Here is a 26676-nt window from a genome sequence, read left to right on the forward strand (position 1 = left end):
GGGTGGGGAGGAAGGGGCTGGGTGGGGAGGGGCTGGGTGGGGATGGGCTGGGTGGGGAGGGGCTGGGTGGGGAGGGTGGGGGGTGGGAGGGGTAGGGCTGGGTGGGGAGGGGCTGGTCACCCCGTGGTGCCCTTATAAAACTGAACGTTTAACCTACTCACGCCGGCTTGTGCCCGTCCTCACAGTCGGGCATATTTGCGGCATACACCACGCCGCCGTTGACCCTGGCCATTGACCGAGCAACCCAACGTTCCTACCAGCTCCCTCCGCAGGAATGTGTTTTTCTTCAGTGATTTGTTTACCTTTCTTATACTTTTCACTCCTATCGTGTGTTTGTATGATAAAATAATAAATTAAAATAATATCTTTAGACGTGACTTAACCGAAAGAACCAAAGAATAATTCCTGCAGTCACAAAAGCTCCAAAATTAAGATTGAACCACTTCTACGGGGAAGTTTTAAGCTTATCTTTTTTCTCTCTCTGGCTATTTGTTCTCTCTGCCTGTGTCCTCTCTTTGGAATTTTCACACTTAAATTCTAACTTACCAATCTTTGAAATACGTAATCAATCAGGCTATGCGTTAATTGTGTGTTGACCGACTCTCTGTGTTGCATTACATCACATTTCGATATTTTGCTAGGTTATTTAATTTTAGTGTGCCTTTCTCCTAATTTTCAAGCTTGCGTGCCGTGCCACGTCGTCATCTTACTTGCAGCAGCAGCACGTTGCCGTCCACTCATTGATATGATAATTTTCTCTGCCCCCTCCCTCTCTCCGTCCCCGCCCCCCCTCTCTATATTTAAGGGACCGTCACAGAAACGACCCCTCTCTTTGTGCCGATGTGTCCTCTCTCTGTGTGTCCTTGTGATGTATGTCTGCTTGTATGTCTGTCTATAGTTTTCTAGTTAGATTTTTGTTGCTATTTCTTTCATGCCTGATGATGATTGCTTGTGTTGCAAACGAAACGTCGTAATATGCTATTATTTTAATGTATTATTTTATCTTTAAACGTGACTTAACCGAAAGAACCAAAGAATAATTCCTGCAGTCACGAAAGCTCCAAAATAAAGATTGTGTTTGTATTGTTTGTTGTACCGTTCTGACCCGCCCCTCCTGGACATGTTTCTTGTTTAGAGATGTAGGAAAGAATCGGTGTATTCGGAGAAAACCCATGGTATGGAGAGGTTAAAACTTAAAGGTTAAGACTTAACGTTTGAGATACACACATGGGTTCACAATCCCACTTGCGACACTATCTCCTGACCACCACAAAGTGCAAATGAGTTTGGGATTTGCAACAACAACTAAAACTGCCTCCCAAGTGTAGGCTTATGGGTGTGTGAGACTGAATGGAAGTCTGTGTGTTGCAAGCTCAAAACACTTGGGCAATGCCGTATCAGCTCAGAACGTCACACACAAAGCACACATTTCACAAACGTCGTAATACAAAATATTTATTAATGTCGTTCAGGCAAAGGAATTTGCATCATAAATTCGGTAAGAATAATTCGCAACCCTGTGTCAATCCACCGCTGGTTGAAGGAATCATCACGCGGTTATTCAGGCAGTATCTTTCGCAGCTTGATGAGGAAAGCTGTGAAAAAACAAGATACAATCCACACGTTATAATTTCAATTCGCCTTAACAAAATATACGATACAGAAATGAAAATGACATGAACCTGCAAATCGAGATCACCACCCTATCTACTCCACACAAACCTCTCTTGAATAAGAGCAGACTCCTCTCAATGGGCTCTTGTCAAAAAAACTTTCCATGCCTTGTCGGTCATGGGGTTGTACATGTGTAGTGACATCGCGGATGTCACTGTGTGATGCCGGCTCTTGAGGCACGGCGTGCGATGTGTTGACATCGTGGACAGCACATTTATGGGGGTGCAGTACCGGTCCTAGAGGGTCTCGGTGAGCACGGATTGACAGTGCTGGATGGCACCACGCTCTGCGTGCAGTGCCGACCCCTACAGGATGGGGTGTGAGAGTGCCGGCCATGGGAATGGGGTTACTAAGGGCCATTGCACTCTGGTTGACCCCAAAGGACACGTGACCGGTAAAATCAACACAGGGGCCCCACGTGTGGGCTAGGGGTGGTCACGTGCCAGGCGAGATCCTGCTAGATTGGAGGTGGTTGTGGCCAAGGGTGGGGCCAGCCACGCCACAGGGGATAGAAGCCAAGTCCCCAGAGGGACCGGGGTTCAACGTTGCTGTTGTTATCCTGAAGGATCTACGTTCTACGTCCTACAGACTCTCCAACACGTGGACCTGGACCCGAGCTGGGGTCCTGTCCGTTGTAGCTACTCCCAGTGTGATTTAGTGTAGTTAGCCTGGTGGTCCACCACCATTGGTTGCTATCTGGTGGAGGGGCAGTCAATAAATGTGTTGCCTCCAAGGAGTACGTCTGCGACTCAGTTGAACTCACAGCACATGTAAACACAGCAATACTTGCACACATGCACAACACTTAAAAGTTTCAAACAGAGATAAATACACGTGCATATGATATACACTCATACACAATATACAGTCACGTAGCACACGTTATTTGCAGTAGTAATTCGCTATTCTTAGGTTTTTTCGGTAAAGTCACGTTTTTACCTATGTGACTTTACCGAAAAAACCTAAGAATATGAATCCTTGCAGTCACGAAAGCTTCAAATCTAGAAGTAATTCGCTAGATTGTACTGCTGTTGATTACCTCATCGCCTGGCAAGATGGGAGTCTGACACCTCATCATCATCGACCATGATCTATTCATCTATATATATAAAATCGTTCATGTCTGTCTGTCTGTGTGTGTGTGTGTGTATTTCGGCCCATACGCACTTTCATTGGACGGCGGTTGCCCCTGGCAACGGCTAGCCACGCCTTCGCCGCTTTCATTGGACCTGGCAACGGCTAGCGACGCCTTCGCCAAGGGCTGCAGTTTCATTGGACGGCGGTTGCCCCTGCCAACGGCTAGCCACGCCTTCGCCACTTTCATAAGCGCCGTATTTAATTAAATAATAGCCATTACACAGTATTGTTGGAGCGCTGAGGGGGGGGGAAGGAACGCCACCCGTACCCTGCCTCTTCCAAGCCGACAATTTTAGGCGAGGCCGCAGGCTTTGCACGCTACTAGGCCTCGACACCCACCACGCCACTCTGAGGTAAATTCATCAAAGTTTTTCCTACTCTTCACTACACCCCCACCACAATGTGTGCTATTAATATTACTTTTAAACCCAACGCGCCAACAATCGATTACTTTAATGTTCACTGTACAAATACTCATTAAGCTGGGTGAGCGTACTGCCAGTCTATCATGTACACTGTGTAGCCTGCTTATTAAGCTCGGTGAGCGTACTGCCACTCTATCATGTACACTCTAGCCTGCTTATGAAGCTGACTGCGTGTACTGGCAGTCTATAATGTGGACTGTAGCCTGGTTATTATAATCGATTCTTTATATGTTCTTTGTACAAACAGTCATTAAGCTGCTTGAGCGACCCCAGTTCGATTCCAACTCACGCCCACCACCGCTGACGATTGTTTGAAACGGACCTGGCCCTCCCCTAGGTCCACTCAGCCTCAAACGCGTAACTGCTGTCGTGTGTGAACATCGTCACTGGGGAGACAAAGGCGGCGGGGCATCGTGGATCCAAGTCCCGGGCGAAGCCGGGTCATGTGTATGTGTGTTTGTGTTTATGTGTATGTCTGTGTGTCTCTATGTATGTGTGTATGTATGTGTATGTATGTGTTTGTGTGTATGTGTGTGTATGTATGTGGGTTTTTTTATGTCTTTATGTGTATGTCTGCGTGTCTCTATGTATGTGTGTATGTACGTGTGTGCATGTGTTTGTGTGTATGTATGTGTGTGTCTATGTATGTGTGTGTATGTGTTTTTGTGTATGTATGTGTGTGTATGTATGTGTGTTATGTGTCTGTCTGTGTCTGCATGTATGTGTGTGTGTATTGTGTATGTGTTTGTGTGCATGTATGTGTGTGTTTGTGTGTATGTGTATGTCTGTGTGTATGTATGTGTGTGTATGTGTGTGTATGTGTTTGTGTGTATGTGTATGTATGTGTTTGTATGTGTTTGTGTGTTTACGCTCGCATTACACAAATGTGTTGCTGGTCTAAGGCGTTCCTCGCACAGCATTGCCGCTTTGTTTTTTCAGTCGTTTACTGCCTTACGCACCCTGAAAGTCGTGTGTGTCTGCAGCAAGCGCGTGTATGTGTACCTATGGACGCGCGCGCGTGTGTTGTGTAGGGGGAACGGTAGTGTAGTGCTTAGCGTGCTGTCTGTGTCTGTGTGTGTGTGTCTGTCTGTGTGTGTCTGCGTGTGTCTGTGTGTGTGTCTGTGTGTGTGCGTGTGTGGTGTGTGGGGAGCGGTAGTGTAGTGGTTAGCGTGCTGTCTGTGTGTCTGTGTGTGTGTGTCTGTCTGTGTGTGTCTGCGTGTGTCTGTGTGTGTGTCTGTGTGTGTGTCTGTGCGTGTGTGGTGTGTGAGGAGCGGTGGGTGTAGTACTTAACGCTACGCTGCGCTACCAACCCGGCGAACCGAGTTCCATTCCCGCTCACGGCCACCACCGGTGACGATTATTTGAACCTCCCCTAGGTCCACTCAGCCTCAAACGAGTAACTGGTGTGGCGTATTAACATCGGCACTTGGGAGACAAAGGCGGCCGGGCGTGGTAGATCCAAGTCCCGGGCGAAGCCGGGTCATGTGTATGTGTTTATGTGTATGTCTGTGTGTCTGTATGCATGTGTGTATGTATGTGTTTGTGTGTATGTCTGTGTGTGTATGTATGTGGGTTTTTTTGTATGTGTTTATGTCTATGTCTGTGTGTCTGTATGTGTGTATGTACGTGTGTGTATGTGTTTGTGTGTATGTATGTGTGTGTATGTATGTGTGTATGTGTTTCTGTGTATGTATGTGTGTGTATGTATGTGTGTTATGTGTGTCTCTGTGTGTCTGCATGTATGTCTGTGTGTATTGTGTATGTGTTTGTGTGTATGTATGTGTGTGTTTGTGTGTATGTGTATGTCTGTGTGTATGTCTGTGTGTATGTATGTGTGTGTATGTGTGTATGTGTTTGTGTGTATGTGTGTGTGTGTATGTGTTTGTATGTGTTTGTGTGTTTACGCTCGCATTACACAAATGTCTTGCAGGTCTAAGGCGTTCCTCGCGCAGCATTGCCGCTTTATTATTGCAGTCGTTTACTGCCGTGCGCACCCTGAAAGTCGTGTGTGTCTGCAGCAAGCGCGTGTATGTGTACCTATGGACGCGCGCGCGTGTGTTGTGTAGGGGGAACGGTAGTGTAGTGCTTAGCGTGCTGTCTGTGTCTGTGTGTGTGTGTCTGTGTGTGTGTCTGTGTGTGGTGTGTGGGGAGCGGTAGTGTAGTGCTTAGCGTGCTGTCTGTGTGTCTGTGTGTGTGTGTCTGTCTGTGTCTGTCTGTGTGTGTCTGCGTGTGTCTGCGTGTGTGTCTGTGTGTGTGTCTGTGCGTGTGTGGTGTGTGAGGAGCGGTGGGTGTAGTGCTTAACGCTACGCTGCGCTACCAACCCGGCGAACCGAGTTCGATTCCCGCTCACGGCCACCACCGGTGACGATTATTTGAACCTCCCCTAGGTCGACTCAGCCTCAAACGAGTAACTGGTGTGGCGTATTAACATCGGCACTGGGGAGACAAAGGCGGCCGGGCGTGGTGGATCCAAGTCCCGGGCGAAGCCGGGTCATGTGTATGTGTGTATATGTTTGTGTATGTCTGTGTGTCTGTATGCATGTTTGTATGTATGTGTGTGTATGTGTTTGTGTGTATGTGTATGTCTGTGTGTATGTGTTTGTGTGTATGTGTGTGTATGTATGTGTGTGTATGTGTTTGTATGTGTTTGTGTGTTTACGCTCGCATTACACAAATGTGTTGCAGGTCTAAGGCGTTCCTCGCGCAGCATTGCCGCTTTCTTTTTTCAGTCGTTTACTGCCGTACGCACCCTGACAGTCGTGTGTGTCTGCAGCAAGCGCGTGTATGTGTACCTATGGACGCGCGCGCGTGTGTTGTGTAGGGGGAACGGTAGTGTAGTGCTTAGCGTGCTGTCTGTGTCTGTGTGTCTGTGTGTGTGTGTCTGTGTGTGTGTGTCTGTGTGTGTGTCTGTGTGTGTGGTGTGTGGGGAGCGGTAGTGTAGTGGTTAGCGTGCTGTCTGTGTGTCTGTGTGTGTGTGTCTGTCTGTGTGTGTCTGCGTGTGTCTGTGTGTGTGTCTGTGTGTGTGTCTGTGCGTGTGTGGTGTGTGAGGAGCGGTGGGTGTAGTGGTTAACGCTACGCTGCGCTACAAACCCGGCGAACCGAGTTCCATTCCCGCTCACGGCCACCACCGGTGACGATTATTTGAACCTCCCCTAGGTCGACTCAGCCTCAAACGAGTAACTGGTGTGGTGTATTAACATCGCCACTGGGGAGACAAAGGCGGCCGTGCGTGAGTGGTGAGGGAGGGAGAGTGGTGAGGGAGGGAGAGTGGTGAGGGAGGGAGAGTGGTGAGGGAGGGACTCAGCCGCAAAACGAGTAACTGGTGTGGCGTATTAACATCGCCACTGGGGAGACAAAGGCGGCCGGCCGTGGTGGATACAAGTCCCGGGCGAAGCCGGGTAGTACAGCTAGTTGCTGGATAAAGATCTCTCCAAGCCGTTTTCACCCCTCAAGGTCCTACGACGCAACAACTCCCCAAGCTCCAGCACACAAACTGATTCCATTGCTTCGTCTCCGTGGTGGATGTCCTCTCCTGGTCGCGTTTCCCTTATTTGGAAACCGCTCTTCCTTTAGTCTCGACCACCGATCATCGTCCACGCCAATGACGACGCGTCCTGCTGTCCGAGCACACTTGCGTTTCCTAACAGTCAATATTATTTTGTGATTTAAAGCTTTCGTGACTGCAGGGATTAATATTCTTGGTTCTTTCGGTAAAGTCACGTAGAAGGGAAATAATAAAATAATAAAATATTAAACAATAAAATTCTCACGACGTTTCGACTGCAACACAAGCAAGCATCATCAGGTGTGAAATCCACAGCAAGAAAATTTTAAAAAAGTGGCGGTTTTTCCTAACGTCAGCACCACGGACAGCGTTTTGGCAGTTGGCCAGATGGACGAGTCCATCTATGTTCGGAAAAGAGGAGGGGGGAGAAGAAGAGAATGGAATGCGGTCTGAAAGTCACCGTAAGCGTGAACACAATCAATTAAGACCCGAAATGGTTTATCAAATCCTTCCAATTACTGCTAAGCCAGAATCCATCTTCTCAGTTGACTAACGGAATCGGAAGAAAAAAATCAAAAGGAAATAATTTAATTAGGTAGGTCTTCGGGTCGGAAGACGTACCGAGGCTCCCACAAGGTCATGTGGGAGGGCGTGTGGCACAGTTTGGCGCCAGCTATCGTAGAGTTCGGTCGTGTCACTACAGTTGTCTGCGGTGAGTGCAATGTCTTTAAAAACAACGGCGCTACGCCTCTCTAAATGAAACTAACGCCGAACCGCTTGCACGTTCTGACATTCGGCGGCGAACGGGACACCGCACCCAGCAACTTGCAGACCGCCTCGGGATGGGACAAATGGTTAAGAACTCACGTGCAATGAAGTATTGCCAATGCCAAATCACGCGAGCCTCCGCACCAGACGTGATCGCCTACCCTTAATACACACCGCCCACAACGGCACGGCGGCGTCCACCACCCACCCGCGAAAACACCGCCGAGCCAACAAACGCCGTGCCACGCCACACGTACCCCCCCCCCCCTCCATCCCCCACCTGTGTGGCCGTACTGCTCCGAGTTTGGCCGACAGACGAATGGCCGGGCGTTCTGCATCGATGGCTTCTCAAACCCTGTTTAAAAACACGTGGGTGGGGAGAAGGGTTACTGTCGCAACAAAATCCTCGCGACCTCCTGGGCAAAACACAAGTCATCGCATCCCACCGTGGACACAGCCACCCTCAATTCCTCTGCTTAAATCCAGTGGTGAAGGCTCAGCGACAGATCGTGACACAGAGCCAGCTACTGTGGGTGGTGTGAAGGTTCACCGACAAGCCATGGGATGACAGTTTCCGTGGGTAGCGTTGTGAAGGCTGGCTGAGGAGATCATTAGCAAAGCCCGGGTGCCATGAGCAGTGTGTAGAGGAGTAATATGGGGACGTGACGTCGTGTGTGCCGTCCAGTGCGATGACGTCATGTCATGTCTCCTAGAGTATTTAAGGGAGACCCCGTGACCAAAGCGGGGTCACTGTGGGAACGGGTAGAGTACGAAGGGCGAAGAGGGAACCAGGGGTAGAGAGGGTTCGAGTAGTCTGGGGAGAAGCCGGTGGTAGCCGATAGAGGTGCTCTCTCTCCGGTCGGTGGAGTCGGCAGAGTCCCCGATCCGACACGAGAGAGAGAGACCGGAGCTAGCCGGGCAGGGACCAGGACTCAGTGTAGGACCCCTAGCCCCTGGGAGTTGTGCACCCTTGTGTGTATTTGTGAAGTCTTTAATAAACCCTTGGCGAAATCCCATAACTTACCTCCGTCTCCGAGTGCGTCCGTGGGAACGCCTCTACAGTTTCCGTGGGTAGCGTGGTGAAGGCTGGCTGAGGAGATCATTAGCAAAGCTCGGGTGCCATGAGCAGTGTGGTCAAGGCTCAGTGACAGATCGTGGCACAGACCCAGCTACCGTGGGCTGGGCGGTGTTGAGGCCTCGCCGCACCACACTAACCTCCGTCCCCCTCGTACGGTTCGCCGACCCGCGTGGGTCTCGTGTAGGGGCTGCCGTCTCTGTGCAGCGCGGGAATGATGACCCAGCTTCGGTGGGACACCTCCAGCACGAGCTCGAAGCTCACCGGCAGCCGCTCCGCCCGAACGGTGGCCGCCACATCCACGGCCTGCGTGATGCTGCACAAGCGCACGTGCACGCGTGGGGCGGGTGGTCCTGAGCGCGCCCGCATCGGCACTGCGCAGATACCCGTCTGCCACTGAAGTGGCGCGCGTTGTGGCCGACGCAAATGTAGCGCACAAGAGTGTGGGGCTCTGTGTGTGTACGTGTGTATGTTGAACTTCTTTTGCGCCGTATGTCGCCAACCGCGCGAATCGGAGGTGCGGGGGAAAGGACCAGAAACTAAACGCACAAAGATCAGTTCTAAAGAAATGAGATTTCAATCTTTAATACATTAAGATTTAAATAGAAGAAATGAGGTTTCAAGTTGATACGGCTCGCGACCACGTGAAACCCATCACTTCGAAATGTCCCACAAGCAATATCCGTCACTGTGAGCATCTTAGCCGCACTAATCAGGTACTAGAGGGGAATATTATTGACCTGGCTATAGCATGGAGTTTCAAATTTTAGTGCGCTCCTGTCACAGCTGAAAGCCGTATCAGTGACAGAACAATTTCTGACTTGAAACCCAACCTAATTTACTCCTGGTATGAGCACAACCGTTTATTATAAACCTTGTTGACATGTGCGCCCACCTCCGTTGCGTTTACGGCCAGCTACCACAATGCACTGCGCGTTGTAATGAGGGCCCCCCTCTCTCACCATGTCAGTCGTGGGGGGGGGTGTTAAACCATACATGGTGCTGGTCAGTGTGGGCGTTGGCGAAGGGAGTGGGATGCCCAGGACCAGTTCATGTTGTAAGGTAGCATTTAACGGGCACGGAATTTGTTCCAAAGTGTGGCGTCAAATGCTATGACGATGCTCCTCAAAGTCACAATTACGCAAGTCACTTTACGCGAATGCAACAAACATTTCCTTCGATTTTAATGAAGCTTAAAATTCACGCGAGACAGCATGTAACACGGAGCAGACTTTTCAAGCGTCCTCTCTGAAGAATGCCACGTCAGCCGTGTGCGGAGCAGTGTGGAAATGCTTCCTGTGGAGTGCGTCTCTCACTTGGCCACGTAGATCATGATCACTCCCCCGGGCTTGAGCGCAGGCAGCACACATGACACAGCCAAGTGAACGTTGAGCATATCCAGAACCACCTGCGGCATCACCACACCCACATCACCTGTTTACCATCACCGCAATCACTACATCACCACCATCATCACGATCAAATCCAAACAAACCTGTTAACATCACCGTAATTACTACTTCGCCTTCAGCACATTATCAATAAAGACAAAGATCCCGCCCGTATAGCCTTGACAAGTCTGTCGGGGCAAGTGCTGTTAGCGAGCACCTATGAAGGCTGGCACGGCACACAAGGGGGTGGGTGGCCAGCACCACGCCGGGACGCCTTTGTCTCCCTAGTGGTGATGTTTACACATCACACCAGGGGAGGCGAAGGACAAGTTCAGATAATCGCATCACAGGTGTTGGCCATGAGCGGGAATCGAACTTGGGACGCCGGGTTCGTAGCGCAGCACGCTAACCGTAGCACTATCATCGACACCAACATCACCACACGTCACACATGTACTACCGGGTTAAGTGCGTACCGCGTCGTACGTGTACTGCTGGGTGAGGTGCGTGTCACGCAGCACGTCCGCCTTCAGGAAGGAGATGTTCCGTGGCCACGAGTCGAGGCCACGCGCCTGAGCCCACGCAGAGCGCCACGACGCCACATTCTTCTGAGCCACGTGCAGGTGGTCCCCGCGCACGTCGCATGACACCACGTGGCCCGGCTCCCACACTGTGGTGGGGAAGAGGGGGTGAGAGCGAGAGAGGTGTGGGGATAAGAGGCCGACGGTGGTGGGCGATGGGAGGCGTTGTGACAGCGACGGGCTGCGAGGTTCGCGTGTGCAGCTCGTAGTGCGCTTTTATTATTACACGCTTTTATTTAACTCACTCCGTCTGTTGTCGTGTCCTCAAAAAATCTTGTAACTCAATTTTAACCCACTTCCCAATGTGCTATCGACTGCAAACTTGGTACACTTGTGTCATACTGATGACAAGACTATGTTCTATCATAAAAAATTGTTATATATATTTTTAAACATTTTACACGCTTTTATTTAACTCGCTGTCTGTTATCGTATCCTTAAATCTTGTAACTCAATTTCAACCGTCTTCCCAATGTCGTATCGACTGCAAATTGGTATAGCTATGTTATACTGATGACAAGACTATGTTTAATCATTTAAAAAATGTAATATATATTTTTAAACATTTTACACGCTTTTATTTAACTCACCCTGTCTGTTGTCGTATCCTCAAATCTTGTAACTCAATTTCAACCATCTTCCAAACTTGGTATAGGTATGTCATAAGACTATATTCTATCATTAAAATTAAAAAAATATATTTTTAAACAATCTTTTTTACGGGAATAATTGTCCACGCTCAACTCACGTTGGCTGTAAATCACCACGGGCCCTTATGTTATGGCAAGCTTCGGGGCCACTTCCTGGAGTCATGGAGTTCTAACATTACTCGTACGGTACATTTCTTCAAAGCGTGTTTTTAAAAAAAGCATTTTTAAATATTTCATTTTTTGGTGGTGGAGCTACAGCGTGATGGTCGACGCTATGCCCTAAAAACCCCGGCGACGTGAGTTCGATTCCCAGTCACGTCCAACATCAGTGGTGAGCGATAACTGAACTGGTCCTAGGGCATTTCATTCCCTTCGCCAACCCCAGCACTGACCAGCATGATCAACACCACTGGTTGAGACTAGGCCCTAAAAAAGGCTGTCCCTGGTGTAGACACCCCCGCACTGACCAGCATGAAGTTTAGTTCAACAACCGCCTCCCCCCCCACGACTGACATGGTGAGAGAGGGGGGCCCTCGTTACCAACGCGCAGTGCATTGCGGCAGCTGGCCGTAAACGCAACGGAGGTGGGCGCACTTGTCAGCAAGGTTTATAATAAACGGTTGTGCTTATACCAGGAGTAAATTAGGTGGGGTTTCAAGTCAGAAACTGTTCTGTCAGCTGTGACAGAAGCGGACTAAAATTAGAAGCACCGTGCTATAGCCAGGTAAAAAATATTTCCCTCTAGTACCTGATTAGTGCAGCTAAGATGGTCACAGTGACGGATATGCACATCATGCGGTTGCGAGTCGAATCTAATTGAAAACGAATTTCTTAGATTGAAATCTCATTTCTTAAAGATGGAAAACTAATTTCTTTAGAACTGCTTTGTTTAGTTTGTTGTATCTTCCCCCGCGCCTCCGATTAGCCCGGATGGCTAAGTACGGTGCGAAAGAAGTTCAACATACAATCCATGGATATCCAATCCGTGATATGGGCCTCCTCTAGGTCGAGTCAGCCTCATACGACTACCTGATACAATGTACAAAACATCGGCACTGAGGAAGGGCAATAAGACCCAGACCTGGCGCTGGCCACACCACCACATTGTACGCTGTGCAGGTATTAATAGGCGCTTGCCAAAAGAACTTACCCCAAACGGTTTGATAAAGGCTACGTGAAGAAAAGTCAATTTTGTTCATGCAGCATTGTAAAGTGTGGAATGGTCAGGGGTCGGCAAGACCTGTGGCTCCGGAGACTGCGTTGTGGCTCTTGAAATAGAGTTGTTGTTTTTTTACTGAATAAAAAAAATGGCTCTTCTTGTTATTTTGTTTGCCGGCCCCTGTCCGTGGAAGTCCAGTTGACCATTGAAGCCCAGTTGACCATGGAAGCCCAATTTACCATGGAAGTCCAGTTTACCATGGAAGTCCAGTTTACCATGGAATTCCAGTTAACCATGGAAGTCCAGTTAACCATGGAAGTCAAGTTTACCATGGAAGTCCAGTTTGCCATGGGTAGGGGTCACCAACCTGTGGCTCATTAAGGACTGTTTTCGTGACGTTATTTATTAAGGATCACCGTCTCGCATTCACATGCATTGCAGCTCTTTTGAAATATTGAGTTTTTTTTTTTACCGAATTGGAAAAAAATGTCTCTTCTTGTTATTTTGGTTGCCGACCCCCGGGGGCACGGTGAAGTGTCCCATGGTGAAGCGCGGCATGGTGAAATGTGGCGTGGTAAACGTGGGTGATGCAAACGGTGCAGCGGGGGGGGGGGGGGGGGGGGTCACCTGCACCGGACAGCATCAGCGTCATGGCTCCACTCCCTGACCCGGCCTCCAGCACCACGTCGCCCGGCCTCAGGTCAAGGTGCATGAGCATGGCACTCACATCCTGCATCATAACCATCATCATAACCATCATCATGACCATCATCATAACCATCATCACAACCATCATCATAACCATCATCACAACCATCATCATAACCATCATCATGACCATCATCATGCTTACTATCTTGGTCTTCATTATCACCAATCTTAACTTAAAGCTTTCGTGACTGCAGGAATTCATACTCTTTGGGTCTTTTAGAAAAATAATGTAACTTTATTTTTTACTATCTTATTATTTTTCTAGATTATTATTATTCCTTTTCAATCTTCTTCTTTCGTACGGCTGATGTTGACGTAGAGACAATATCTACAATTTCACATTCAGGTAGGTCAAGCCGGACAACCGCGTCAGCAGTAGCGGAGTGTGTCGCTGTGATGTCTCCTTCGTATTTGTGGGTCACGCATTACGCCGTTAGATTTTGTACGGTCTGTTATATCACCAATGACAACTAAATAATAGACACCACCAATTGACATTGTCTCCCATCAATATTAGTATCGTTGCTACACCCATCGTTTTTACTGGTTTATATCGCTGCCATCATAACCATCACCACCATTTCCTTCGCTCGGGTCATTACCATCATTTTATATTCTTGGTTCTTTCGGTAAAGTCACGTAGAAGGGAAATAATAAAATAATAAAACTATAAAACAATAAAATGCTCACGACGTTTCGACTGCAACACAAGCAATCATCATCAGGTGTGAAATCCACAGCAAGAAAATGAGAAAAAAGTGGCGTTTTTTCCTAACGTCAGCACCATAGACAGCGATTTACCATCATTGTCGTCATCAGCGTGATCACCACTGCCATCATCATTGCTATGTCAGAAGATGTGTACATGTACAGCCATTTGCAATAGCGTAGTAACGACATTATCAGCTCAGGGGGTGCGGCAATCGGTCAGGTGGGGTCCCCCAATATTTGATCTGTCTCGCACAGTCGCCAAACGTTACTGCCTCTGAATTCAATTACAAACACATTCCTGCGGAGGGAGCTGGTAGGAACGTTGGGTTGCTCGGTCAAAGGCCAGGGTCAACGGAGTCGTGGTGTATTCCACAAATATGCCCGACTGTGAGGGCGGGCACAAGCCGGCGTGAGTAGGTTAAACGTTGAGTTTTATAAGAGCACCACGAGGTGACCAGCCCCTCCCCACCCAGCCCCACCCCTCCCACCCCCCACCCAGCCCCACCCTCCCCACCCACCTTCCCTCCCCACCCAGCCGCTCCCTCCCCAACCAGCCCCTCCCTGCACGACGGACAGACGGACACAATAATCCCCTGTGGGCTGGTGTAACCAGGAGGTTCCAACCAGTAAAAATGTATGTGTAGCTATGGAATTGACAGCAAGGGCGTTGCGGTGGCGGTTTTACAGCTTCTTAAGCGTACGTGCTAGAAGGCAAAGGTTTTGATTGCAATGTGCATCAGCACTGCTTCTGATGAAGTGGCCAGTGGCTCTCTGTCTCTTGCCATGTCCCTCTCTGTCTGTCATGTCCCTCAATCTATCTGCCATGATCCTCTCTGTCTGACTGCGTGTCCATCTCTGTTTCGCTCGGTGTTTTTCCGAGTCTGTGACTGTGTCTCTTTCACCGTCTATTGGCTGTCCGTGTCTGCTATAGATTGTAAAAGTAGCAACATTTAGAATACTTATTGCAATCTACTTGTAGACATTATGTAATATTTATATGTACATGAAATACAGAAAAGTGATCAAGTACAACACAAGAGCAAGATACAATTACAAAGGAATGGGAAACTGATGTCGCGATAATTATCACATCGTCAACAATTAAATCGCATCGTGACAACTTTACTTTTCATTTATTTAATGAATTTGAATTTTCTACTCGCCGTTCCTACACTATTCATTACGCATGATTGCAATCTACTTTGCTCAGTCGGTGTTCGCCGCTGAAGGTGCGATGGGTTTCTTTTTTTCATTCGTATGTATGTTGAACTTCTTTCGCACCATACGTAGCTAACCGCACTGATCGGAGGTGCGGCGGAAGGACAACAAACTATAAACACGGAAAGCATTTCTCAAGAAATGAGTTTTCAATCGAGATGCATAGCTCCAGTGACTTCCGAATATTGGAAGGAAGAGCGTTCCAGACGGCCGCAGATGAACATCTGAAAAATTCCTATTGCTGTATGCCTCCTGTACCATTCCGTTCTGTTATAATGCGCGGCAATGCCTACTTAATTGAAGGCGATATTGGCACTTAAAATGAAGATTGATTGAACTTATATCACGGCAACCATGCTTATCGATAAGCAAATATGAGACATGGCATAACGGAGTGAGTGGGCAAGCGTGAACGGGCGAGCGTGCGCAAAATCCCACCTTGGGGTAGGCGATGGTGGCCGTTCGCGACATGAACAGCGTGAACTCGTAGAGAGACGGACGCCGCACCACGAACAGTGCGCCGTCAGACGCCTTCACAGCCACGCCGGGCCAGCGGCCCACGAGGTCGTTGTGCTGTAGAGAACCCCACATCGTATGCAGGCACTTGCCTGCCAGCAGAACACGCAACTCCGATTGGCACGGTTGGCTACGTACGGTGCGAAATAAGTTAAACGTACTGTACGTACATGCGTAGCCGCTGCTACAACTCCCATTCATTTGAATGGAAATGTGGGAATTTACATTGAGATTAATGGCGCTTCACGGAATCGTCCACAGATGATGCCGTTCCCCATTCATGTCAACGACGATTCCTGCATCTCCATTCGAGGGAACGGGTTTCTCCTGGTGATTCCGAGCACGGAAATATTTCAACATTGGAATCGTCCACAGAAGCAGCACAATTCCTGATACTCTCTATGCTCGTCAATGACCAGTGTTTGGAGGAGGAAAATTACATGCACACAACACTCACAACTTGCACAGCATTGACATCATCTTATCAGCAGCAGCTATGACCTATCCACTGCTGGGTGAAGGCCTCCCGAAGCTGTCACCATCTCTAATTGTCCTGCGATGTAGCGATCCACCGAGCATCTGCACAAGAGATGATTTCATCTCTTCATCTCAGCAGTAAACAAAACCCACTGAGTGCTTTTCCTCCTTTGGCTGCCACTCCCAAGTTAGTCTCGGCCCCCGGCAAACGATAGCAACGCTCACAATCCGACGTCTAAGACCTACAACGCACAAATCAGTCCATTCACGGCACGTTCACTCATCGCTCACAAGAGAGATTCACTCAACCTGCGGTTCAATGTAATGTAATGATTTGGGGGGTCTCGATTCCATTCAAGAATCGATTATTTTTTGTCTCATTTATATTGTTTGTCTTGTACGGTGTGTTTTATTAGTTATATGTTATTCAATTCGTTGGCCTAAAGGCAAAATTTTCATTACATGTGCATAGATTTTGGATAAATTGTAAACTGATTATTACGTGTATTTAACAAGTAGGCTTTCACGACCAATATTATTCATAAAGTGTTGTGATTTAGATCGCCATCAATTCGAAAATACTTTATAATGAATGATTGTTATGTGCACGAGCATATGCATTTATCATGAGCTTAAAAATAAAGCTAAATGAACTGATGAATCATTACATAAGACACACTTTGGATTTGAATAATATCTAAATGCAACAGGATCTCAAGATGCTGTACAGAAACAGTGGGCATATTTAACAGAGGCAGTCAGCCATAGGCAGAAGAAAAAAAGGAAGGTGTATGTATGTTGAACTTCTTTCGCACCGTACGTAGCCAACCGTGCTAATCTGGGGCATGGGGGAAGGACAAGAAACTAAACACAAAAAGCCGTTCTCAAGTATCTTGGGTCTACGTGCCTACTCAACGCTCACAACACACAGTCACTCAGCGCCTGCAAAAACAAACATTCAACACAAGCCAGGTTTCCACAAAATTATCACAGAGAGAAATATCCCCGTGCGCATTAAATAAACTACTCTACCCATTCATTGTACAGTGATTTTATGCTTGACATTGAAAAAGTCCACCTCCATCCACACACTGCACAGCAGCATTTGTTTAGCAGGCCTTACTGCTGATACAGATGTCACTCAACAAAATAAACATCCCCCATATAGTCTGAACAGACTGTAGGGTCAAGTGCTGTTAGCAAGCACCAATGAAGGCCGGAACGGTACTGCACGAGGGGGTGGGTGGCCAGCACCACGCCCCAACTGCCTTTATTTGCCGAGCGGTGATGTTTTAGACGCCTCACCAGGTTCTTATTTGAGGCTGAATCAACCTAGAGGAGGCCCAGGGCCAGTTCAGATCATCGTCACTGGTGTTGGCCATGAGCGGGAATCGAACTCGGATTGCCGGATTCGTAGCGCAGCGCGCTAACCGCTACACTACCGCTCCCCACTTACATCACTCAGCACACATGCGCACGCACACCAGAGGTCGCAAACGGGTTTTGATTCCTTACCCTTACCCGTACCCGGCCGCACCAGGGTCGCAAACGGGTACCCGTACCCGTACCCGGCCGTACCCGTACCCTACCCGTACCTGGTCGGGTACGGGTAGGGTACGGGTATCAGGTACCTGATTGCGACCTCTGGGATGAAGCCATGTTGCAGGCGCGGGTGGGTTGATTCTAAGAACTTGAATTGTGAGAAGAGACAAGACGTTGGGAAATGAGTGACAAACGGTTACTCACGGTCTACCCGTACCCGTACCCGGCCACACCAGGGTCGCAAACGGGTACCCGTACCCGGCCGGATACGGGTAGCCGTGTATCGGGTAGGGTACGGGTATCGGGTACCCGGTTGTGACCTCTGACACACGCATGCACACACACATCCTCCCAACATAAGGACATCGCACTCGGCTACACGCTGGGACTCACCCTCCTTCAACTTGAGCATCTTCTGCATCTTGACGACGTTCCCCTTGCGGTTCTCCACCAGCACCAGGTCCCCGACCCCAAGGCACCGCTCCGCAGAGCCGAGCGGCCGATCGTCACGCGCCGCGCATGCCCCTTCACGACCCTCACCGCCCATCGTTGGCTCTTTGGGATGGGGTTTGACACAGGGGCCATTTCGCAAAGCGGCCATTTCCTCGGCCGCGTGCGCGCTGCTGGGCTCCATCTCCTTGGCCGCGTGTGCGACGTTGGGTCGCGATTCGTCGTCCGTATGTCGGGCACCGTGTTGCGTGTCCTCGTCCACGCCTTTGACGCTGGCGTCAGGTTGCGTTTCATTCGACGGATGGCTGCCTTGCCCCTGTGCCTCCTGCCCCGCGGACTCCGCATCAGGGCTGAGGCTCTGGGGACCCAGGAGGGTGGCAAGGCGTGCGGCTGGGGACAGGGAACGGCGCCAAGTGCCACGCCGGACAAGGGGTGAGGAGGCAGCATCCGCGACCTGGGAACAAGGGGCAGTGGAAACGCCATCATCTACACCTGCAACAACAGGGCTCTTAAGAGGCAAAATCTGGCCCATGAACTCGTGTCCCTTAATCGTACCATTAAACTATGAAGAATATTTTATTTTACCACGTAAGGCCCACTGAGCTCGAGAGCTCTTTTTCAGAAGCGACCTGGCTACCACAAATGAGAGCTCAACAAAGTGGCTTATCACGTGGACATTTATAGCAGCCCAATACTCTTAAACGCATGTTTTTTTAAACGTGGAGGGAAAAACCTGAGGACATATAAAAAAAAGTACCACCGTGGCTCTGAAATTAAATGACAGTGCTTAAGTTAATTCGTTTATGTGAGTGCGTGACATCATTTAGTGAATGGTCTTGGTCACCATATCGACTGTGTTGTAATGTGTTGTGGAGGTGCAGGTCTGAGGTGTGAGGACTGTAGCACAGATGTAGTGATTCTGAAAATACTTATGGAATTAAAGTTTGAACACGCCTGGCCTATAACAAATGCACGAAGTTTATGCAGCAACACCTGAATGAATCACCAAGACACACATGTAGGAGGGTCCTGCATTGTGATATTCTGTCATAAATTATATTTTTTACGGGGTGCGTGTGGGAGAAATTGGTCATTCTGGAAGAAAACTATTTATGACATACCACTCAATAGATCTTCTGCTAATTATATGTATGTTGAACTTCTTTCGCACCGTACGTAGCCAACCGTGCTAATCGGAGGTGTGATTGTTGGGTTCATGATACCCACTTTATTGGGAGTTGTTAAGGAACATCTTGAAGAGATGATTGCTGATGGTCAAGCATGCTGGTGGAGTGGCAGCCAAAGGATGTAACATTGTCTGTTAATGCGCGAGAAGCTGGCTTTTATATTTAGTGCAGTTTTAGACAATCATTTGATCAATCTGGCCCTGTTTCCTGAAGGGCAAGTCACTTCAAATCACAGCAATATACCTTCATATTGGACCGATAAAGAGTCATCGAGACTTACCGCTACAGACGGACAGAGATAGACTAACAGAGGGAATACATTAATGGCAGTGTTCTTCACTAATTTTCAGAAGGGGGGGCCACTTTCGCCAATAAGACATCATCGGTAGTGTGGTGAGGGCCACCACACATTTGAAACCTTTGTTGGGTTTGACAGCAGCACGATGATGATGACAATGGGGGGGGGGGGGTGTTTTCACTCTTTGTGTATTGTCGGTGGGGGCCGCAGGTCAGGGGCCGCACTAGAGGCCACCAGTGGCCCCGCAGTGGCCTTGCGGTGAACAACACCGTATTAACGCTTTCAACCTCAGTTGGAATTAATGTTTTTTTTAAACCACCTGCCAGGCCCAGTAGATAAACATCACCACCAGCGGAGTGTGAAATCACCATGCCTTGGTGCAGAGCTTCAACGGCTTCACACAGCCAGGCCTCCAGCATGCACCGCGCACTGTGACGTGGCCCCGAGTACCGGCTCCCGTCATGCACCGCGCGTTGTAACACGAGGCTACGTTAGTAAAACATAAAAATAAAATAAAAATAATTTTTTTTTATGTTTTACTTACGTGACTTAACCGAAAAAACCTAAGAATATGAATCTTTGCAGTCGCGAAAGCTTCAAATCTAGAACGAGGCTACGTTATTAGTCGGAATAACCGTGACTTTAAATTAGTTTTTCCTTCTAAATCTACAAACCTGTCAACCCATACAGTTCTTCGCCGTATTCTTGTACAGGGAAATTGAGTTTTCAGGTCCATACGGCGTCCAGCTGTTTCAATACGGGCTAAGAAATGTCTATTTGTTTGTGTTTCTCCCCTGTGACGGGACTTTGTCGGATGAACGTTGAGATTTATAAGGACACGGAGTGACCAATAAGTTCTGAATTGGTCCGTAATAAGGTAGGGCACTGATAAGGGGTTGACAGGTATGAATCTATAGCATTCAACTCGTTATTGACACATTTTTATTCGATCTTCATGCAGCGTCTCACTGCCCTGTGCCTACCATGCCAAAAGGACGACAGTGCAGCAGGATTCATCATTGTACTGTACTTCTATGCTCCTCGCCTTAATCGACCCACACAGAGCAGCCGTGGTGAAATATGGTGAAAAACCCCCATGAGCGGCCCTCATAACGGAGTGAATCGCCAAAGGGCTGTAGATTTGCACTTGTAATTGTAAGCGTATCAAATGTTGGGGCTGTCGCCAATGATCTGTACTCGCAGCCAACAGCCGTAACATCGTCTCCCTTATTCTATGGTTCTTTCGGTAAAGTCACGTAGATATAAAAAAATAATAATGAAAAATAAAAATAAAGTTATTAAAAAGTGATTTTACCGATTAAAAAGTGATTTTACCGAAATAACCATAGAATATGAATTAATTCTAGATTTGAAGCTTTCGTGACTGCAAGGATTCATATTCTTAGGTTTTTTCGGTAAAGTCACGTAGGTAAAACATCACCTGATGACGGAGACTTGTGTTGCCTCCGAAACGTCGTGATTTTTGTTTTATTTTATTTTTATTAATTTTGATGTTTTACCTACGTGACTTTACCGAAAAAACCTAAGAATATAGAATATGAATTCCTGCAGTCACGAAAGTTTTAAGTCAAAATCTCTCCCTTACCACAATTATTATGTTGCAAATATGCAAATGACCCTAAAACTTTTTCATAAACTGTCACTGAAAATTGTAAATGTCCATCCGCAACGTGACCTTAGACCGAACAGCTTTAAGAGGTTAAACGCCTCTAAATCTGCCATTATTTGCTGTTTTTTCCAGGATGTTTCTGTTGCGCGTCGTCGCTTTAAGATGTTCTCTGTTCATATTTTGTTTGTTGCGGTTGCACCCGACTCAAGAGCCGCATGGCTCACAGGGCTACACCTAATAAATGAAACTTGAAATGAAACTTGAAAATTATCGTTAGAGGCGGGGGGGGGGGGGGTGTGGACAGGTGACGTCACGTCTCACCTGTGGCTCTGTGACGTCACTCGCCCCGCCTCCTTCGCTGTCGCCAGGGTCCGAGCCCGCACGGGTGGCGAGCCCACGTGACGTCACGGCCGGGGCGCGCGCCAGTAGCCCACGTGACGCTGCAAGGGCGCGCGACCCCGCGAGCTCACCACGTGACGTCACGGCCGGGGCGCGCGCCAACAGCCCACGTGACGCTGCAAGGGCGCGCGACCCCGCGAGCCCCCCACGTGGCGTCACGGCGAGCGCGCCGAGCTGCGGGCGAAGCGGAGCGGAGGCGAGTGCCGCGCGGGCTGCGCCCCCCCAGCTCATCCCCAACCCCCCCCTCCGCCCCCCTCCAAGGGCGAGCGGGCGCGGTAACGACGGGAGAGTTGCGGCTGAATCCGTCCGCGCTGTGCCGCTAAAAGGTTGTCACTGCAGAGTAAAGAACGCGCGGCACCCGCTCGAGAGAGTGCGAGAGAGGCAACGGGCGCGCGCACGCAACTTGCGTTGGTGCCTGAGCCCAGACGCGCGGTTTGACGCGGACCCTCCCCTCGCGTCTCAGAAGTTCGAGGTCCCCGGTGACGTCATTTGGCGGTTCGAGTGGCCGTCGCACGTTGCGTGACGTCATCGCTCGACGGCGTCGACTCTCGATTCCCAGGCGTTCGGTGTGAGCGATTCGCTGTCGCGATTCTGGAATCGATGGCGATTCGTCTCCCGTGGGCTGTTCCTGCGGCCGTGATGGCCACGGCCCCTTTCGTGCCAGGCTAGGTGCACCTTGAGGCCGTCACATGCCTTCTGGGACGGTGTATCTGTGTGAGATAGAGGGCGTCGCGGTGGCTAAGAGATGTTAACTTCCTCGCCTGGTATACGGGAGGACGTAGGTTCGATCCCGACCCTGACGCCTGCTGTTTATTTGTAGTTTGCGTGTCTCTCTCTGTAGAGATGTTAACTACCTCGCCTGGTATACAGGAGGTCGTGGGTTCAATCCCGACCCTGACGCCAGCTGTATATGTGGAGTTTGCGTGTCTCTCTCTGTAGAGATGTTAACTACCTCGCCTGGTATACAGGAGGTCGTGGGTTCAATCCCGACCCTGACGCCTGCTGTATATTTAGAGTTTGCGTGTCTCTCTCTGTAGAGATGTTAACTACCTCGCCTGGTATACAGGAGGTCGTGGGTTCAATCCCGACCCTGACGCCTGCTGTATATTTGGAGTTTGCGTGTCTCTCTCTGTAGAGATGTTAACTACCTCGCCTGGTATACAGGAGGTCGTGGGTTCAATCCCGACCCTGACGCCTGCTGCTGTATATGTGGAGTTCGCAGTGTGTCTCTCTCCCTGTGGTCGCGTGGATTTTTCTCCATGTCCTCCGGTTTTTCCTTCCACATTTAAAATCAACATCACGCGTTTAGTCGATTATCGATTAATTATTCAGGAGGGAGGGGACGCCAGATTTTCAAAAAACTCTGGATAATTAATCACTAAATAATTATTTAAAATAGATTATGTTTTTAGGTGTTATATGTTTTTTTATTCTTTACTTTATGAAATTGTCAGACATTAACATACAAATGGACAAAATAAACATTAAAAAGTGACTATTTACTGTATCGTACTTACCACTCCAATCTCGAAGACTACATGGGTTTATGTATATGAGCGCAGTATTATCATTGTACTAGCTGTACTACCCGGCTTCGCCCGGGTCTTGGATCCACGACGCCAGGCCGCCTTTGTCTCCCCAGTGGCGATGTTCATACGCCACAGCAGTTACTCGTTTTGAGGCTGAGTCGACCTAGGGGAGGCCCAGGACGGGTTCAAATAATCGTCACCGGTGGTGGCCGTGAGCGGAAATGGAACTCGGGTCGCCGGGTTCGTAGCGTGGCGCGCTAACCACGACACTACAATGCGTTACGCTTCCGTTGTAGGATTTGTGTGAGGCGCGCCGATCCGCTGTAGGGTTTTAGTGAGGCGCGCCGATCCGTTGTAGGGTTTTAGTGAGGCGCCGATCCGTTGTAGGGTTTTAGTGAGGCGCGCCGATCCGTTGTAGGGTTTTAGTGAGGCGCGCCGATCCGTTGTAGGATTTGTGTGAGGCGCGCCGATCCGCTGTAGGGTTTTAGCGAGGCGCGCCGATCCGTTGTAGGATTTGTGTGAGGCGCGCCGATCCGCTGTAGGGTTTTAGTGAGGCGTGCCGATCCGTTGTAGGGTTTGTGTGAGGCGCGCCGATCCGTTGTAGGGTTTTAGTGAGGCGCGCCGATCCGTTGTAGGGTTTTAGTGAGGCGCGCCGATCCCCCGCGATACAATAATACTGTGTAATTGCTATAATTTTATGATTTACCGACCCTATAATAGTAATTGCACACATTGGGGTGGCGGTGGAGTGAAGAGGACGTGTAACTTTGATGAATTTACCTGAGAGTCGCGTGGTGGGTGTCGAGGCCTAGCACCGTGCAGAGCCTCCGGCCTCGCCTGATTTTCCCACCCGGTTGAGGCTGGGTACGGGTGCCGTTCCCCCCCCCCCCCGCGCTACAATAATACTGTCTAATCGCTATAATTTAATAATCGACCGACCCTATAATAGTAATTGCACACATTGTGGTGGGGGGGGAGTGAAGAGGACGTGAAACTTTGTGTTAATGCGTGCGCCTATTTTTAACGGGAATAAAAAATGGCGTCCACCCCGCCGCGAAGGCGTCGCTACCCGTTGTCAGGGGCAACCGCCGTCCAATGAAAGCGGCGAAGGGGTCGCTACCCGTTGACAGGGGCAACCGCCGTCCAATGAAAGTGCGTATGGTCCGGCGACACACAGACACACACACAGACAGACAGATTCACGATTTTATATATATAGATGTAGTGTATAATATGTATATATGTGACACTGAAATCGAGCATAGCTACTTTGTGTGTCACATGTGTCGTGTCTTCAAAAGTTACTCATACCGACACGCAACAAGTCACCTACTTACACTTTATTCACCTATTCTTGCACCAGTTGTAGGCACTCCTATAACTATACGGTCACTTATGGTTAACTTCTCCCTACTCTTATCTACCTTCCGCCTCCCTTATCCTGCGCTCAGCAGCTCCGCACACAGCGTCTCCGCACACAACGTCTCCGCACACAGCGTCTCACACACAGCGTCTCCGCACACAGCGTCTCCGCACACAGCGTTTCCACACACAGCGTCTCACACACAGTGCCTTCGCACACAGCGTCTCCGCACAGCGTCTCACACACAGCGTCTCACACACAGCGTCTCACACACACCGTCTCCGCACATAGCGTCTCCGCACACAGCGTCTCACACACAGCGTCTCACACACAGCGTCTCCTCACACAGCGTCTCACACACAGCGTCTCACACACAGCGTCTCACACACAGCGTCTCACACACAGCGTCTCCGCACACAGCGTCTCCGCACACATCAACTCTACACCTCCACCGCTGCCCTCACGCTCCCTCAGACCTGCTCACCAGTCTGTCCCGGGTGAGGGGATCACCATCACCCGCCCGGCGACAGCGTAAGGGTTGAGGTTCCTTTGGCGGCTGCGGCGAGATGTCTTCACACTTGGTCCCCGGCAACAACTCCCCCGCTCCGCTCACGCACACGCCCTTATATACATTCCTCTGCTAATTATCCGAGACCTCTCATGCGTCTCTTTAAGCTGTCGCCAGGCTAGCGCCTGTCGGCCCATCAACCATCTCACGTCTCCCTTGCAGCACCTCCGGTCTCAGCGTGCACAACCGGTCGACTGCGTTTGCACCTGTGTAATGCCGATCGGTGGGGTGGGCGTCACCGCCTCAGCCTCTAAGCCAATCGGGTAACAGGAACTATCGAGGTTAAAGTTCAAGGGCGGAGCCCAAGGGTGCTAGTGGGGTACCATCTACCACCTGATGACGGAGACTTGTGTTGCCTCCGAAACGTCGTGATTTATTATTTTATTTCTATTATTATTTCTTTTAGATTCTTAATTTTTACCTACGTGACTTTACCGAAAAAAACCTAAGAGTGTGAATCCTTGCAGTCACGAAAGCTTCAAATCTAGAACCATCTACAGAGTTTGTGAGGGGGTGTGGCGAGAGGCGGGGTCTGGGTGATGCGGGAAGGGGTTATAAGGAAAAGCCGGAAGGGACTCAGGGTCAGTGAGGAAGGTCTGGAAGCGTGGCCACGTCTCGGGACGGGCTCCTAGCGCACCCGTCTGCCAGCGGTGCGCGGGAGCGGGAGAGAGCGGAGAGAGCGACGCGCGCGGGACACCAGTTCACGCTGTGCAACGCGGGGCGAAGGAACAATGTGGAAGAACGCGGAGCTGTCCAGCACGAGAACAAATAAATAAAGAAGACACAGTCGATTGTCGTCGAGCTGATTTATTACACCTGCATTGCCCCTTACAACTGGCGGTTTGTACGTGCAAACCTCACGCTGCACCTGATTGTCCTCAGTTTCCCTCGGTTAACTGTGCGCACCGCGTATTTCACTCCTCTACACGTGCACACGGTGGCGATAGCTGGACTGGGCCACAGCCTTTGGAGCGGTTTTGTCGGATTGGCCCGGGACAGCCGGATAATGTTGGAAGCAGCTGGATAATCGATGATAAACTATTGATCTGCTTTACATTTTCACGTGACAAAGCCGCTTCGTTGAGCTATCATCTGTGGTAGCCAGGTCACTTCTGACAGCTCAGTGGGCCTTAAGTGGTAAATAAATAAATAATCTTTAGTTTTTGGTTTAGTGTTGCCCCCTTGCATATATGGGTTTTCTCCAGGAGCTCGTTTTCTCCTACATAAACACTAATCTAGTTACAACTCCCCAATATAGAGAGGATCCCAGAGCTTGGGCATTTGCTGGCACCGGCTCTCCGCTTGGCTGCTGCTGAATTCCCACTCGTCTGTGGTTCCTGCTCGCTCCTCTCAAGTCGTTCTCTCGCTTCAAGAGCGAGTGAGTTAATAACTGCGGCGCGTTACGAGTTGAAGTTCTTTTCTGCTGCAGTTGGAATTAGTGGTCAGTCGGCTTTGTTAGCGTGGCACCCAAGCTATGGAATGCCTTGCCACTTGAAATCAGGCAGTCGGTAGACATTTAAGTCTGCTTTGAAAACCCATCTATTTTTAAAGTGGCCTACCCTGTATAGTTTGGTCAGTTGGCCTGTCTTTGTTTTTGTTTCCTGCTTTTCATGCATTGTGCATTGGGAACCTAGGATGGAATGTGCATTGTACATTTGAACTATATTTTTCACATTCTTGCGTCTCTTCCCCCAAACAGTATCCTGATTCTT

General features: G+C 49.4%; 1 protein-coding gene across 1 annotated transcript; it reads right to left on the reverse strand.

Annotated features, from left to right (window-relative positions):
• Positions 1–1442: 1442 nt before the first annotated feature.
• Positions 1443–23263, reverse strand: TRMT61B (tRNA methyltransferase 61B). Its single transcript, XM_061574248.1, has 10 exons — positions 23022–23263; positions 21427–21837; positions 17934–18444; positions 15444–15613; positions 12993–13095; positions 10452–10645; positions 9901–9992; positions 8725–8900; positions 7790–7864; positions 1443–1595 (listed from the first exon to the last, which is right to left on the reverse strand). Exons 2-10 carry the CDS (start codon positions 21733–21735, stop codon positions 1558–1560), a joined length of 1668 nt encoding a protein of 555 aa, XP_061430232.1. The 5' UTR covers positions 21736–21837; positions 23022–23263; the 3' UTR covers positions 1443–1557.
• Positions 23264–26676: the final 3413 nt, after the last annotated feature.

The sequence above is a fragment of the Lethenteron reissneri genome, chromosome 54, assembly GCF_015708825.2.
Source record: "Lethenteron reissneri isolate LAM-NWPU_2019-01 chromosome 54, ASM1570882v1, whole genome shotgun sequence".
NCBI classification, from domain to species: domain Eukaryota; kingdom Metazoa; phylum Chordata; class Hyperoartia; order Petromyzontiformes; family Petromyzontidae; genus Lethenteron; species Lethenteron reissneri.